Source organism: Temnothorax nylanderi, unplaced genomic scaffold (genome assembly GCF_030848795.1).
Source record: "Temnothorax nylanderi isolate EJ_2023f unplaced genomic scaffold, tnyl_v1.0 TNYL_tig0064_pilon, whole genome shotgun sequence".
Lineage (NCBI taxonomy): Eukaryota > Metazoa > Arthropoda > Insecta > Hymenoptera > Formicidae > Temnothorax > Temnothorax nylanderi.
In genome coordinates, this window is record NW_027249126.1 from 803,840 (window position 1) to 821,168 (window position 17,329).

Below are 17,329 nucleotides of genomic sequence, written 5' to 3' on the forward strand. Positions count from 1 at the left end.
ATTGCTTTAATAAACGAAAGTACATAATTGCAAGTAATACAATTGAGTAATACCAATAGAGCAAAGTACGAAGTACAAAGTCTTTTTTTAATCATCTTTCTATCATTTACGGTTGCCGAGATATAAGCGTTTATGAAAGTCAGAAATCATTTGTCGCTCGATCTTTACGGCACGCGCGCGCTTTATCATGTTAAATAAACGGAAGGACGTAATTGTTAGTAACAAAATCGAGATATTCCAGTAGCGCAGAGTATAAACTAAACAGTCCTTTTTGAATCATCTCTATATCTTCGGTGGTTGCCCAGATATTTGCGATAAACGCATAGGGAAGACTTTCTCGCGCCAAGCCAACGACACATGGCCTTGACCTTGCTTGAGCGGTGAGCGGCGCGGACGGGACACTTTTGTCACGAGCTGTACATTGACCTACTTTCTAAATTGCCCTTGACCTAGATCGCCGAGTCCGGGAATGCCGGCGCGCGGCGTGCACGGCAACGTCTATCGCAAAACTCATGAATATTTTGATGTTTTGGCTAACTGATTTTTAAAGGTTTATTTGAAGTAGCGAGTGGCCTGCTTCCAAAGCAGCGTCGTTTACGCTGTCACAGCTTCCTCCCTAATGTGAGATGTATTATTAATGATATTGCAATCACATTAGCGCTAATTACAATATATTTTATGTCATTGTTGAATGATGTTGATATCTGTGGTGGTTGCTGAGGTATATAAGAATGTATTAATCGTTGGTTATGCATTATGCAAATGCATTTTATAACTCGAACCTTTATCGTTCAATCTTGTTCGAGAGAGCATGCCTCACATTAATTAAAGGACACATAACAATGATAAGATGAACGTATTTCTTGAGATTAGTCCCGTGTCGTTTTATCGCATTTCGGACCGTTTTAATTTCTGCCGAGCACGAGCGACGGCATTCGTAGTTTCCTTTTTTTCGTTGGCTAGCATATTATGCAGTAGCATTTTAAAACTTTTTAGCGTTTAAGCTTGTTCGGAAGAGTTTTTCTTGCATCAAAGAACACATATCATTGTTAATATACATAAATATATTTCTCGACATTCGTTCAATGTCGTTTGTCGCATTTCGGAGCTTCCACCTTTTCGCCGAACACGAGCACTGTGTATTCGCAGCTTAAATTATTTATACATATACATATAAGAAAAGTAATAAAAAAAGTAATAAATAAATACATTACTAATTTAATAAACAATACATATTAATATTAAGTTATTATTATTAAGTAATAGCGAGAAATATATTATCCATTCGGTAAGACGCTTGAATAAAGATCATAAAAATTATGAAAAGAATTTTCAGTTATGAGAAAAGCGAGAACTCGCGTTTAGAGTCATCTTTAATTCCTCAGAAATCGCTCCTGTTACGCGGGAAGCATGATGAGCGAGAAGGTTGCAGTAGGTATTCGAGCAGCGGCACGCCTATACCTTCACTTATTACCCATCGTCATCGAAACGATTAGTATTTTCTTTCCGCCGTTCTTGTCACAATTATACAACATTAATCTAAAACCTGCAAATGCAGTGTGCTCGTGCTCGGTGGAAAGGTAGAAGTTCTGAAATGCAACAAACAACATTGGATATATCTCGAGAAATACTTTCATTTTATCAATGCTATGTGTCCTTTAATGCGAAGCATACTCTCTCAGATGTAATTAGACGCTAAAGAGTTTTAAAATGGTGTTGCATAATGCTAGACAAAGAGAAAAAGGTAGCTGCGAGTGTCGACGCGGGCGGCGTTGGACGACAAGTTCGGAGCTCCGAAATACGATACGCGACGCACCGACTGAATCTCAAGAAATACATTTATGTTAACATTGCTATGTGTCCTTCAATACGAGGCATGCTCTCTCAAGCAATATTAGACGATAAAGAGTTTTGGAATGCTGCTGCATAATGCTAGACAACGGGAAAAAGATAGCGACGAGTGCCGTCGCTCGGCGAGAAAGTCGAAGTTCTGAAATGCGACGAACGACTGAACGAATCTCGAGAAATACGTTCATTTCAATATTGTTATGTGCCCTTTAATGCGAGGCATGCTTTCTCGAATGTAATTAGACGATAAAAGGTTTTAGAATGTTGTTGCATAATGCTAGCCAGCGAGAAAAAGGGAACTGTGAATAGCGTCGCGCGACGCTCCGCGGCGGGAAAATAGAAACTCCGAAATGCCACGAATGATTCTGAACGAATCGCAAGAAATATATCATATTGTGAGGGCTTTAGTGCAAGGTATGCTCTCTCGAGAAGAACCAGACGATAAAACGTTTCAGAATGTTGTTGCATAATGCTAGTCGACGAGAAAGAGAGAGCTCCAAATGCCGACGGACGACGCGACGCTCCGAACAACGACGCGCGACACTACCTAGATGAATCTAAAGAAATACATTTAATATACAGTTAATATTTATATATGTCCATAAACGCAATGCATGGTTTCTCGTACTAAATTAGACAGTAAAAGGCTTTAAAACGGTGTTGCATAATGACAAATCGACGTGAAAGTCAGTTTGCATCGACGAGACGCTGCGTCTCCATACGCCTAAGTACTCCAACAGCGATTCGTTTCTCTTGACTTTGTGCGAAGCATAATCTTTTCAAATTTTAAATCATTGCATGGTTTTGTAATATAGATGCTCGTTTATTGCTAATTTATTCTTTTACGTTTATCCGCCGAAATTCTCATTATCGAAGGCTGAATGTCGCTATTACAAGGATATACTAATAAGGCAGAAATTGGACTATATGAAGTGGTAATCTTGTGTTTCCTCCTTGCTGTCCTGCTTTCCTAATAACAGGAATAATATTTTGTGTATCAGCGTGACGTGCCTATATATCGGTTCTCGCTGTTATCATACGCGAGGGTAATTTTATCCACAGCGGGTAGTTTGAAGAACTGTCTCATGGGCATGACAATTGGCGGCGACTCCGTCGATGCGCGCGGAACGGCTCGCCCGACAGTCTCCGTTTCTCCGACTCCGACTGACGTTTCAAAACACGAGGATGCAAACGTCCGAAACGTCGTCGTCCGTCGTCTCGTGATCGTGGAAGCGACGGGCAATGTCGCGGTGGTTGCCGAAGTAAACGTCGCGTAAAATGAGACGGCATGTCCCATTCGGCGCGACTTCTTAACGGGCTGCTCGTCCTCCTCCCGGTGATCGCGCTGTGCGATGGCGCGGACACGTACGAGGTCGACTGCAATAACCTACGAATGGGGCAGTACATCTGTCCTCATCCCGATTATGATTTCATAGATCCGAAGACGCAGCAACCGCGCGGCTGCACCAAGGAGAACAAGGCCAAAGGTATAGGGGCTCTACCTCTCGAACGGCAGAATCTCTCGGTGTTTCTAACCTCAATCTTTCCTCCGCGTTACGTTCTTTCGCACTTTCGCATCTTTGTGTGTTTTTCGGCGTTTCATATACTTTTACAAAGCGAGACAGCCACGTATTTTCCCGCGTTCCAAAAAAAGTAAAACGTAGACAGTTGGAGCAGTTGTCTTGTTCTGTTTGTAATCCTTTGTTTTGCATTGCGCTGTGAATGTTTTCTCTCATATTTGTCGTATATTCGGAAATAACGGTTTGCGAGAGCGAGCGAATCCTCGAAACAATAATTCTGACGAAACTAAACGTAATTTCTTATTTTCAACAGTGCTGTGTCTAGCTGCCGATCGCCTCATCTGCATAGAAACAAAGAATAATACGTTCAAGAAGGATATACCATGCAAATGGACGTAAGTGTGACTTTTGGATGTCTTGGATGCGCATAAATTAAGTACCTCAGATTTGTTATAAGATTTCTGGATATTCACGTTAGAATTATCGCTTTCAGAAATGGATATTCCTTTGAGACGTCGTTGCTGCTGTCGATATTTCTCGGTATGTTCGGCGCGGATCGATTTTACCTTGGATATCCCGCCCTGGGCCTGCTCAAGCTGAGCACGCTGGGATTTCTCTTCCTTGGCCAGTTTGCTGACGTGATTCTGATAGCCACGCAAATCGTAGGACCGGCGGACGGTTCGCACTACGTGATGCCATATTACGGTGCCGGAATTAACATCATAAGGAGCAACAATTTTACGTACAGAGTGCCACAATATGACTGCTGAGAGAAACCGTCATACCCGAAGCGCATGAATGACGACTTCTCTAAAAAATATATATAATTGTATAATAGCCTCTGCTTCTGTCGCGAGCAACGATGTATAAATCCTAGAATGGAGTCTCCTATTTCGTTTTATATATATTTCAACGTAAATTAATCTTTGTATTCTATTCTAATAGATAAGCCGAACGTTAACTTGTAGATATTCGTCTCTCTCAACGAAAAACACTGTATATATAAAGATTTACTACTGATTTACGTATTGTCAATTGATATAATTTAATAATAAACTTTGTTTTTATTTCAAAGGCTCTCCGTCGTTCGTTATGCCTTGCAATTCCGACCGGAGTTCTTCTCAGAACACAAATATCAAACTGTCGAATACCGCAATTATGACTCAGTCGGCCTTGAGCGATTTATCGCGAGACTGTAAGCTATATACTTTGTAATGTCGATGCACCGACGTAATTCGATTCGTGCGATCCCGCATTTGCTCCCAATCTCTCGTTCCTCTGATATAAATGCGAAAGCAAGAAGCGTTCATTATTATTGCTCCCGTTAATCCTTTATTTTCGTGCGGTCAGCTCGGTAACGGCGTTTCGCGCACGAACATCTCGCGTTCTCGGAAATCCTGAGACGATGCCGACCGAAGATTCTTTGTCATTTCGCCTTTTGTACATATTAACCGGCACGTTTCCGATATGAAAATATATAAATCTGCACACCTCCACGACGAGCTCTTTAAAGTTATCCCCTCATGATTGAAAAGACAGACGCGTTTTATTAAATCGGTATTCGGGACGACACGTCGGTTGAGAAACGAGCCGCTTCGTACGATCACTTCAACTATGAAGACTCTACTTCTACCGCTCGGAATTTCACTATTAATTGCGATAGTATATCATTCGTCGAGCAATTCTGGAGTAAGCAATTTTATCATCATACTGCAATACATATCTAAACATCTAATTTTTAAGAACAGAATAAAACTAGAATACATTTCAAGGGAAGTTTGTGAATCTAACAAAAGAAGCATTATTGAAATTTTGAAGTATATTAAAAAAATATATAAATTGCGAATATATTATTTTTTATATATATTACATTTATTTTTCAAATAATAAGGTGTAAATTTTATTAAGCATTATGTTCACTTTACTGTGTTAATCTTTATATCGAAGGAATCATTTTTGCAGTACACTGATGATACAGAAAGAAACGCTGTGGAACTGCAGGTAATCCGGCGTCGACGAACAATTAAGCCCTTTATTGAAAGTATACATTGTTGCAAGTTAAATCAGTACTATGATCAAGAGGAAGGACGTTGCCTGGGCGTGCCAGGAGGCGGCAAGGTGCTTCACGTTGAAAACAGACGATCCTGTGGCCTCAACGTCTTGAAGCCGCATTGCAAGAGCTCTCTGTATTATCACATCTGCAAACGCGGTAAATCAATCCTAGCGCAGTGTGCGAGCAGGCAGATCTTCGACAATCGTCTGCAACGATGTGTCTATTACGATTCAAGCAAGCTAACTCCCAATATTATTCCACCAGACAGCTACATGTATTTCGATCGCGTTAGAGTGCCAAGCTGCACGAGATCTGGCCGATTTCCCGTGCTCGGCCACTGTTCCATGTTTTACACGTGCGACACGAACGGACATCGATTCTATCAGAGCGTTTTCAAGTGTCCACAGAACACGGGATATCAAGTGGACAGAGGAGTCTGCAACGTTGTGCCGGACTGCCAGAACAATAACTCGGTGGATACAGTCTGTGTTCCGGATGCGCCGGGCGAGAATGTGGAATCGCCAAGTGTCGATGAAGCTGAAGAAAGAAATGTAAAAGAAACTTCTGAAATACTCGATGAAAGTACAGCCAGCGTAGACGATCCTATTGTAGAAAAGAAGGAAAATGTAAATTCTAAAATTTATGATGATATTATTATTACTACCCCTGGAAGTATAACAGGCACACTGTTAGAGAATAACGATAATGATAGCAATATGGAAGTATCAGATTCAGTCAAAGAAGTTTTAGTTCCTGACGGTATTAACGAAGAGATAATGCACAGCCAAGTTCCGAATCTGCCTGAACCTGTGCAAAAAACATCTGACGAAGGACAAAACGAGGAGAACGGATCATCGTCATTATTAGGATTACGGATCACGCCATCAACGACAGAACTCAATGATGCACCGCATTCTATCACGACTTCTATGACCTCAATCAAACCGGAGTATCGTGCAAATGCTGACGTGGACAGTGAGACAACTGACACGGCACCGTTCTCTTCGGGCAGCTACATATTATCAAAATTAAATAAAGCAACACAGGATGTAACCACAGAACAGTATAAAAATATCGAAGACAGCACAATGACGCTATCAAATTTCAACACCGAAGCAATTGATCCGGCACCAGCAATAAATGCACCAGAATTCCCTCCAATTAGCGATGTATCACCGAATATAGATAAAAAAATGCAAGACGCGCCTACGGAACAATATATTAACGAAGACAGTGCTGTGATTCCACCGAATTTCAATACAGATTCAGTTGATTCGTACTCGATACCAACAATAAGTGATGTACCAGAATCTCCTCCAATCAGTGAAGTATCACCGAATATAGATGAAAAAATGCAAGATGTACCTACGGAACAATATAAAAATAACGAAGACAGTGCTGTAATTCCACCGAATTTGAATACAGATTCGATTGATTCGTACTCAGCACCAACAGTAAGTAATGTACCAGAATCCCCTCCAATCAGCGAAGTATCACCGAATATAGATGAAAAAATGCAAGATGTACCTACGGAACAATATAAAAATAACGAAGACAGTGCTGTAATTCCACCGAATTTCAATACAGATCCATACTTGGCATCAACAATAAGTAATGTACCGGAATCCTCTCCAATCAGCGAAGTATCACCGAATATAGATGAAAAAATGCAAGATGTACCTACGGAACAATATAAAAATAACGAAGACAGTGCTGTAATTCCACCGAATTTCAATACAGATCCATACTTGGCATCAACAATAAGTAATGTACCGGAATCCCTCTCCAATCAGCGAAGTATCACCGAATATAGATGAAAAAATGCAAGATGTACCTACGGAACAATATAAAAATAACGAAGACAGTGCTGTAATTCCACCGAATTTCAATACAGATCCATACTTGGCATCAACAGTAAGTGATGTACCAGAATCCCCTTCAATCAGCGAAGTGTCACCGAATGTAGATGAAAAAATGCAAGATGTGCCTATGGAACAATATAAAAATAACGAAGATAGTGCTGTGATTCCATCGAATTTGAATACAGATTCGATTGATTCGTACTCAGCACCAACAGTAAGTGAAATACCAGAATCTCCTTCAATCAGAAATGTATCATTGAATATAGATGAAAAAATTCAAGATGCGCCTACAGAACAATATAAAAACGATGGAGACAGTGCTGTGATTCCACCGAATTTCAGTACAGATTCGGTTGATTCGTACTTGACACCGACAATAAGTAATGTACCGGAATCCTCTCCAATCAGCGACGTATCACCGAATATAAATGAAGAAATACAAAATGTGCCTACGGAACAATATAAAAATAACGAAGACAGTACTGTGATTCCATCGAATTTCAATACAGATTCAGTTGATCCGTACTTGACACCAACAATAAGTGACGTACCAGAATCCCCTCCAATCAGCGAAGTATCACCGAATATAGATGAAAAAATGCAAGATGTGCCTACGGAACAATATAAAAATAACGAAGACAGTGCTGTAATTCCATCGAATTTCAATACAGATTCAGTTGATCCATATTTGGCATCAACAGTAAGTGATGTACCAGAATCTCCTCCAATCAGCGAAGTATCACCGAATATAGATGAAAAAATGCAAGATGTGCCTACGGAACAATATAAAAATAACGAAGACAGTACTGTGATTCCATCGAATTTCGATACAGATTCAGTTGATCCGTATTTGACACCAACAATAAGTGACGTACCAGAATCCCCTCCAATCAGCGAAGTATCACCAAATATAGATGAAAAAATGCAAGATGTGCCTACGGAACAATATAAAAATAACGAAGACAGTGCTGTAATTCCATCGAATTTCAATACAGATTCAGTTGATCCATATTTGGCATCAACAGTAAGTGATGTACCAGAATCTCCTCCAATCAGCGAAGTATCACCGAATATAGATGAAAAAATGCAAGATGTGCCTACGGAACAATATAAAAATAACGAAGACAGTACTGTGATTCCATCGAATTTCGATACAGATTCAGTTGATCCGTATTTGACACCAACAATAAGTGACGTACCAGAATCCCCTCCAATCAGCGAAGTATCACCAAATATAGATGAAAAAATGCAAGATGCGCCTACAGAACCATACAAAAACAACGAAGAGGACGCATCGAATTTCAATACAGAAATTTATAGTAAAGATGATAGTGCAGTAACATTACCAAATTCCAACACTGAAGTAGTTGATCCGCATTTAACATCAGCGTTAGATTATATACCAGCAACCACAGATAGTCCGAGGAATGATGATTTTGATGTATTATCCTCTACGTCGACACCTGTGATTCTGCCATCACAAACAGCTATTGATCAGCTTACTACAGAAGGATCACTTGAAGCTATTCCTTCGATAGACAGTAAACTTGCAGACACCAGCTTATCTACACCGGATGAAGTCGAAAGTATTTCTACCTATTCACCTGAAAATACTGACGATTTATATTTAACACCGACTCCGAGATCCACTTTGATTTCGAAGGAAATAACCGCACCGCTGGATATTGCAACTACAATACCTTCCATACAAGATCCATCTATTTCAGACACAGATCTGGTAATGCAAAATGGTCAGGATAGCATAGAAGCACCTGCTTCTTTCACTGAATAACATACTAATTATAAATAAATAATATAAATATATATCTTAAATAAATTCATAATATATAATATACTTTCGTTAGAGTATGTAGATATAGCGTTGAAAAGTGCATGCGTATATATGATATGAATATTATATGTAGGTAAAATAATAATTTATTATGATTCGTAATTTGATTCCCGTTTCTGAGGTAGTCATGAATAGAACACATATACATAGTACATAAATCCATTTTCCTATACAACCAACGAGATATAAAGAAGAAATTATTTTACAAAACGAGGAAATATAATAATAAATAATACCTTCTTACCGATTTACATTAATCACATTTGTACTAATATAATTTGCATATTCTAAGTCTTATTACTCTTACATGTTCTCTTTTTCTTGCTCGTTAACGAGTGTGTGATATACCCCTTTCCGTTTAATTAATTCCGAATGTGTGCCCATCTAAGGAAAAATATATATTATTTATATATTATATACCTATGAAGATCCTAATAAAGGTATGTTAATTTTATCGATTAAAGCATACCTCCACAATGATACCACGTTGTAACACGACAATTACGTCAGCTCCTTTAACGGTACTCAACCTATGAGCGATTACAAGCACTGTTCTGCCTCTCGTAACATTTTCAATTGCTTTTTGAACGATTCTCTCACTTTCATAGTCCAACGCGCTAAACATAGACAATAGATAAACACCAAAACAAATCTCACAATCTCATTGCTATTCCTACCTTGTTGCTTCATCCAGAATTAATATAGACGGTTGTTTTAACAAAGCTCTGGCGATAGCAACCCGTTGCTTTTGTCCACCAGAGAGCTGCGTGCCTCTTTCTCCAACTTCTGTCGCGTAGCTGTCTGGGAATTTCGTTATGAATTCGTGCGCATTTGCTTCTTTAGCTGCCTCAATGACCTAAATTGATTAAACTATTTAAAAATAGTATTTAAAAATAGTAAAATATTTCATGCAGTAATACTCATATTAATTTCAATACTTTTATTACCTCTTCATCTGTTGCGTCTTGTCTTCCGTACCTAATATTTTCCATGATACTGGTGGCAAATAAAGTAGGCTCCTGATTTATATAACCCAAAACATTGCCTCTGAGATAACTTGAGTTAAGAGATCTGATATCTCGACCGTCAATAGTAATGGAGCCTTCGTCAACGTCATAAAATCTGTAACACATATAAATCTGTAATACATATAAATTTTTATAAATTTTAAGTAAAATATGATTGTCATCGTACCTTTCTAATAATGCAGCCACTGTTGATTTACCGTTACCGCTAGTGCCGACAATAGCCACGGTTTTTCCAGCGGGAATGTGTAAATTGAAATTTTCCAAAATGACATAATTAGGTCGAGTGGGATAGCTAAAAGTCACGTTTTTGAAAACTATATTCCCTGCCAGGGATTTATCCGCAATTACATCACCACCGGTCATCATTGGCGAAGGCGGCATATCTAGGTACTACAAGAAAGAGACAATAATACCTACTTTATAAATTCTTTCTTATAAATAAAACTGCATAATCTAAATAAAAATTACCTGGAAAACCCTGGCCCCCGCACTTTGTCCTCTGACAAAGGTCCCGAAGAGCACCGACAACTGGCCTAAGGACTTCTGTATGGTTTGTGTAGCCATTAAAAATGCCATGAGATTTCCCGGGGACAATTGTCCTGTGGAGAGTAACTGCCCACCAAAATATAACGTGGACAGTAAGATACCGTTGAGCAGTAAATTCGTCCCTGCTTGAAAGAAGCTTACACCGAAACCTAATCGTTCATATAAATCAGACGAACGTTCAATCTCCTTGTAAAACATTTCCGCCTCTTTCTCCTCCGCGGCGAAAGCTCTCACCTGATAAAGAAAAAAAAAAGCGAGTGTAAGGAGTGTGGTATTAAAATTTTTGTAAGACTTTAGTTGATCATTTATTTGAAGTACCGTTCGGATATTTTGTATGGCTTCTTCGCACACGGCAGTAGATTTTGCGACTTGACTTTGCGCTTCCATCGACAACTTGCGCAAACTCCTTCCCAGGAGAGTACCGACAAAAATTATTGGGGGCAAACTGAATACCACAAGAGTGGTCAGTTGCGGTGATATCACTATTACAGAGATGATACAACCGATAATTTGCGTGAAGCTTCTCAAGCCTTGAGAAATGCAAGTCTTAAATGAACTTTTAAAATCCTGAATATCACTGGTCAATCGACTTACTATTTCACCAGAGCGTGTTTTGTCAAAAAACGCTATGTCTTGCATAATAATTGACTTGAACAAATCCTGACGTAAGCTCACTGCGACCCTTTCACCAACGTGTGAAAGAGTATAAATATATATAAAGGTAAAAAATGCCTATAGAAAGATAAACATTAGAATTTATTAGACAAGTATGGAATTTAGAAACACTGGGAAAAGAATATTGTTTTAATTATCTTACTTGCGCAAAGTACATGCGTCCCAAAACGAAAGCTGGCTGAGTGAGCTGCAGAATGACATGTTTTGCAGAATCACTTTTGTTCTGACATATTTCAGTCAGCACATTAATGACACTTCCAACGCACTGCGGTATTTGTATGTTTAACAGTGCTACTATTAATGCGCTCTACAAAGTATGGATTGCCGGTGTGTAATTTGCAACAATATCAGATTTATTAATTGTACTTTTGCACATTTATAAATACTTACTGATAGTGCCAGTAACAAGTACCAGATATGTGGGTATAAATATTCAAAAAATTTTGTCCACTCAAAAGTCAATTCAGGCTCGCTCGGAGTGACTGGACTTATGTCGCCTATCCTTCTGGCCTCTTTACAAAACACAATTTGATTACATGACTTTAAAAGACAAGCAGTTGTTATCCCAAGTCCACCGAATTTCAATATGTACGAGGAGAGCTTCGACTCATTCACATTTTCTCTGGCGCATCTTCGAGTAACTTTAGTGAATTCACGCTTTGCTGCTTCCCATACATTTTGGCTCCTTCCTTGCAGAACACATTTCTGCAAGGAATACCTGAAATTAATTTAATAAGAACCGATTTAATATCATCTAAAGTGAAAAGTTATCACTGTACTAAATAATCTTAATTCTATAATGTAGAATTGATCTATTATTATAAAAATGAAGTATAGTAAAGATTACATCATTATAGAATGAATAAAACATTATGCACGAGAAATAAAGTAAAATAAAGGTAAATACACATAAATAATTTTTATACATTTTTACATTCTTTAGACATTTATGCGGCACAGTCAGGCACAATAAAAAAATAATTTAAATATATTAATTACCTTGAAATCGTGGAGCTATTATTATGACAAGTGAATAACGCAGCGCGTAACACAGACATCCTTAGGATATAATTCGTATTATTATCAAACTGACACCTATTAATTACGCCGGCACGTATCTCGTATATACTTCGCGTTTATTAAATTCGCGACCACATACATCACAATTAATATCACCGCGATAATTTTCACGTAGACGACGCGACGACGGAATTCTCTTTTTATTCGGATTCGGACACCGAGAGAAGGTTAGGCTAATAATATCGCGACCAAGGGCGGCGCCATGTTTCAACGCGCGACCGTCGAGCGTCTCGTAAGCTTCTCACAGATGGCTCTCGATGTATCATCTCGGAAGGCGGCGCAGCTCGGCCAGCAGCTCGTTTGTGCGCCGCGCGCGAGCGCGTACTCGGAGTTCTCCTCGTAGTGCGCGTTTCGAAATTCGTGATTTCGCGTAGAGGCGAGTTGAAACAACGAATTTATCCCCGACGCCTTGTTCTCGGCAGTGCCCGGCGAGGAATCGCGAAGAAAGCGGCTCCCCGAGAGGCTCGCTGCTGTGACAATCGCGCGGGCCCGGAGCAAACAGGACGGAGACACCGGATTCGCGGCGAACGTGGCCACTTTGCGACCTTCGCGTCCTTGCAAGGTAAAGATCAAGATTCTCTTGTTCGCGGAAAAAATATTCGCCCTCCGGGTCGGCAGTGCGGTCTAGTGGTAGAGCGCCAGACTCGTAATCTGAAGAACCAGGTTCTCGAGTCCCACTAGAGCATTGGAATTTATTTTCCGAAAGCTGCGCCCTCCGTGCAAGATAGGCTCTTGTGCGGAGCAAACTGGGCTCCGTCTTTCGGAAAGAGACGTTAAGCCGTTGGTCCAAACGGTTAAGTGAGAGGAGAAGGGTAGTGTTGGATATGAGAATTGAATAAAGGGTTGGGAACGTGTCCCTATACAAAACGCCTTGCAAGCAATTAATTTTCAATATCTCTGTCGCCAGTGACTGTAAAAACCGCTCTTTTTATCGCTTCTATTTCGTAATGCATAACTTGTGGAAACTGGCTTTCACCAACTCCGTCTCGATAATATACAAAGAGAATCGTTTATTATCGAGACGGAGTCGGCGAAAGCCAATTTCCACAAGTTATGTATAAAATAAAAAAAAAACGAAAGATCAAACAAGACTTAACAAGACTTTTTTTTTTATCCATGGATAACATTTTGTTTCCCGGTAATAGACTCCAAGATGCGTTGGTATTATTTTTTCAAGATCTAAAATCATTTCTTCGTTGGGTTGTTGAAGTCGAAGTGCAACAATTATATCGAAAAGGGGATTTATCTATACTTGCAGTTACCGCTGTTATCGATGGTGAATCTTTAGATTCGGGATGACTCACGTCGGCGCCAACAAGCATACAAGGAACATTTTCGTTCAGACATGCTGGCAGTCTATCAAATGTATGATTAATACCATTCAATGTTGCATTTATTTTTAGCAATAAGTTTTTTATAATCCTTTTGATTTCCGTCGTCATAAGCTACTTTCGTTAAAGTTTGAACCTTCATACATTGTGTTAAAACACCAACGTCCATCTTCTCTGAAGGGAGTCAATAAACGAGTAAAAAAAAAAAATTTCGAAATTCGACGCGGAAAGAATGAGCTGCGATTAATATATCGTACACGATCGGACATATCTAATAATTTCGCTGAAATTATTACATTAAATTTCTGAATACTTTTGTCTGGCTATACAAAACTTGACCAAAAATGCGTGTCTCCTTTCACTTAACCCTTTGGACCAACGGCTTAACGTACGTCTCTTTCCGAAAGACGGAGCCCAGTTTGCTCCGCACAAGAGCCCTAAATCTTGCACGGAGGGCGCAGCTTTCGGAAAAAACTTTCCATGGCTCTAGTGGTGGACTCGAACCCTGGTCCCCTCAGATTACGAGTCTGGCGCTCTACCACTGCCGCCCTAAAGAAATAAGCATTAGATAAGATCGATTTGGCTTGACGGAAAGACGAAATTATCGCAATCGCGCGTATCGTTTATTGCGATAATTGCGAATATTGCGATAGATGCGAACATTTTCGCGAGAGATCTACCGGTGAGGGTCCGGGGGCGGGAGGGAGGGTTGTAATTTAGCCGTCTGTATGACCGCCGCTCTTTCTTTTTACCTGCAACTTCTCCCGGAAGTTTGCCACGTGGCCCCGAGAACCACCCCCCCCCCCGTCCCGTGTAAAATATTTTGCGCGTCGCGAGAGAAAGTGGCCACGGAGAGCGAACCTCGATCAGTAAATTAATACACGGAGAGACGGAGAAAGGCTCGAAAATTGCGCCTCGACGACGGGCGGACGGACGGCTCCCGGCTCCCCGCCGAATGAATGGCGTGCGCTGGGGCCTTAAAGGACCTAATCGCCCCGACAAACTCTTTGAGCGACGAGTTAATGACGTGTATTTATGTATTTGCCGCGTTTAATTGCCCGTGCGGCTATTAGCGCTATATACTCCGCGCTTTAATTCCCGCCGGCTGAACGCCGTGCTCGCGACGGGGATAAGTATTTAAATGCTTGTGTGTACGCGTGCTCTCGCGCGATGCACTGAGAAAAAAATCGAAGAAAATATTTATTAGGTGGCTCCCAACAAGCTTATTTACTTACTTTTCACACATATTTATTTAGAATTGGATATTTTTATTTAAATTAAATAAAAATATCTAATTCTAAATAAATACGTGTATTATATTAAGTAAATAAGTTGTTAGGATACCACCTAATGAATATTTTTTTGGATTAAAATATTTTTTTTTCTCAGTGTGGAAATCGCTCGATCAGGCGAGATGAGAATGACTGTGAAGAAACGCTCTACGCGTCCCTCTTTCATTTCCGCAATTGTTTAATTCAGACGAATTGATTTGAAACTCGATGGGGTTTTTCTATATCGAAGAAAAGATATCTCGCGAAACTAATTTTTCTTCTTCGCTTTGAAAAACTCGAAATTTGGTAATAATCATCTACTAATTGTAGAGTTGATTACGTTACGTTTATATCTATTCAGCTATGAAAGATATCGTTGTTTTATTATTCTCTGTATTGAAGCGGGATGAATAAATTTTAGAGTCAGTTGGATCTTTCTATTCTTTTAAAAAGACAATTCACCGCAATTATAAAATTAATTATAGATTGTAGAATTAAATATAAATAGAATTAAGCATTACGTTTTGAATATTTTGTCTCGCATTGTGCGGCGAAGAGAGGGAGATGAAAAGCCTGAAGATCACATGACACATTGATAAATAACTTGACATATAACTATTATTCAACTCCACTTGATATTATTATCAACGTTAGCGCGCTTTTTGATTTTAATTGCTCTTTGTGTAGTTCACGTTATGCATTTCTGAAACTTTTGCGACCGTTCAAAATTAACGAAATAGCGTTGCTGTCCAGTTGAATACCGGATCGATGCCCTTTTTGTCCACTTGACTTTTAGATGTTATACCCTATAACGCGCGGGAGAGAAAATTTCGTTGCGGAGAAATTCGGTGATAATAATCTGTTACTTTTTACTTTACTTCTCACACTTCCTATGAAAAATCTAGTAACTTTTTACTAACAGAAAGAAATCTCTTCAATACTTTATTTTATTATAAGAATAGAATCCCAAATGACGAAAAGAAATTACCACTATAAAATACATATGGAATGCTTTCAAAAAACTTTTATGTACGTGCTGAAATTTAGAAAAGATCGATGTGCCATTTCCGACCCTATACTTTGTACAAATTGTTTATTCATACTTATGCATGCTATGCCACGGGAGAGATAGTCCCCGTTATAGTTCTCTCCTCTTTCTCATAACTTATCTGCGAGTAGGGCGGCAAGTTGTCAGAGCGCTCGTGTTTTTCAAGAATGCTCTTTACGAATGCTGGAAGAATATCTTGCAAACGAGTTTGCGTCATCTACGGCACTCAACGTACTCCGAGAACGTACGGCGGGAACTTCACATTAAACCCCTTCCTCTCGGTATCTAATACAAAAGCCATCGAGTCGAAGTCGCCCTTTTAACCCAGATTTGCGGTATTTGCGATCGTTCGCTTTATCGTCGCTTTAATATTTTTTAATATATATACGATCTAATCCGAGATTTTTTGTTTGTTCAGCACAGTAGCCATAAAAAGTGATGGGAGAGAAAATTTTATTATATCAATGAAAATCTTTTATCATATTAAATTAATTTCGTATTAATATATGTTATATATTACAACAATGATTATGAAGATTTAGATTCTAATTGACCTCCTGTGGGTCTGCGAATTGAATATCAAAGTATGTTTATCGTTTATATTGTAATAATTAAGAATTTTTAATGAATTAAACGAATGTGGATATAGAGAATATCTTAATAGCAAAAATATATTAATGCGATATAAAAAATATTTAGGTAACAGAGTAAACGTAAAGCGATTAAAATAATGTGCACATATTTTGCGTTAAAAGATACGCTTAAGCGCGCGTTGAAGAGTTAAACATAACAAAGCTCTTATTCTCTCAAAAGTTAAAGAATAACACATTTCCACATTTAACCAGATCGTATCGGGTATAAAGAAAACGCGCGTTATTTTGCGTGCAAAAATATTTGGTAATACGTGTACAAAATCGGAATGTACTTCGCATAAGAATCCAATATCGCGAGCGAGCAGAGATTTTTCGTAGGAAAATCCACTGGCTCGCCGAGAGCGAGGATAGATAGTAAATAAAAGAAAGAAAACTAGAGAAAGGAGAGAGGGGAGCGGAGGGTGAAAGCGAGGGAGAGAAAGGGAGAATTCAAGTATAAGCGCCGTAACTGCGACAGTTTGCCGCGTCGCGACGGCCGAAGAATGGACCAAATGAAGCCTTCTAAATTTCAACACCCTCTTCGTCGCGCGAGTCTCCCTATCTTTCCCTCTCTGCTCCCCCC

At 39.3% G+C, this 17,329-nt stretch overlaps 3 protein-coding genes across 4 annotated transcripts; 2 read left to right on the forward strand and 1 right to left on the reverse strand.

Annotated features, from left to right (window-relative positions):
* The first annotated feature begins 2,956 nt into the window (after nt 1-2,956).
* Bisc (TM2 domain-containing protein 1 biscotti) lies at nt 2,957-4,442 on the forward strand. Its single transcript, XM_071708138.1, has 3 exons — nt 2,957-3,335; nt 3,682-3,763; nt 3,862-4,442. The coding sequence occupies exons 1-3, from the start codon at nt 3,137-3,139 to the stop codon at nt 4,136-4,138; spliced, it is 558 nt and encodes a 185-aa protein (XP_071564239.1). The 5' UTR covers nt 2,957-3,136; the 3' UTR covers nt 4,139-4,442.
* Nucleotides 4,443-4,898: 456 nt separating this feature from the next.
* Nucleotides 4,899-9,589, forward strand: LOC139773537 (uncharacterized; the record flags this gene model as incomplete). The annotated part of the gene is made up of 3 exons (XM_071708041.1): nt 4,899-5,057; nt 5,331-7,185; nt 7,316-9,589. Coding segments are annotated over 3 exons (3,774 nt in total), but the record flags the coding sequence as incomplete, so codon positions are not given.
* Nucleotides 9,199-12,669, reverse strand: LOC139773591 (mitochondrial potassium channel ATP-binding subunit). Of its 2 annotated transcripts, XM_071708136.1 has the most exons (10): nt 12,384-12,665; nt 11,775-12,102; nt 11,527-11,691; nt 11,028-11,441; nt 10,632-10,943; nt 10,330-10,553; nt 10,083-10,257; nt 9,813-9,991; nt 9,605-9,752; nt 9,199-9,519 (listed from the first exon to the last, which is right to left on the reverse strand). In XM_071708136.1, the coding sequence occupies exons 1-10, from the start codon at nt 12,440-12,442 to the stop codon at nt 9,439-9,441; spliced, it is 2,085 nt and encodes a 694-aa protein (XP_071564237.1). In that variant the 5' UTR covers nt 12,443-12,665; the 3' UTR covers nt 9,199-9,438. The 2 variants fall into 2 exon arrangements, with proteins under 2 accessions (XP_071564237.1, XP_071564238.1); XM_071708137.1 differs by lacking the exons at nt 9,199-9,519; nt 9,605-9,752 and having other exon boundaries at nt 9,819-10,005; nt 12,384-12,669.
* Between the last annotated feature and the right edge of the window lie 4,660 nt (nt 12,670-17,329).

Excerpts from the sequence above, each read along its gene's own strand:
- LOC139773591 (XM_071708136.1), bottom strand. The coding sequence starts at position 12,442 with ATGTCTGTGTTACGCGCTGCGTTATTCACTTGTCATAATAATAGCTCC. Across the intron at positions 10,554-10,631 it reads CGGGGGCCAGGGTTTTCCAG|TACCTAGATATGCCGCCTTC; the intron begins GTAATTTTTATT and ends TCTTTCTTGTAG. Across the intron at positions 9,520-9,604 it reads AACGTGGTATCATTGTGGAG|ATGGGCACACATTCGGAATT; the intron begins GTATGCTTTAAT and ends ATTTTTCCTTAG.
- Bisc (XM_071708138.1), top strand. The coding sequence starts at position 3,137 with ATGTCCCATTCGGCGCGACTTCTTAACGGGCTGCTCGTCCTCCTCCCG. Across the intron at positions 3,336-3,681 it reads CAAGGAGAACAAGGCCAAAG|TGCTGTGTCTAGCTGCCGAT; the intron begins GTATAGGGGCTC and ends TATTTTCAACAG. Across the intron at positions 3,764-3,861 it reads GATATACCATGCAAATGGAC|AAATGGATATTCCTTTGAGA; the intron begins GTAAGTGTGACT and ends TATCGCTTTCAG.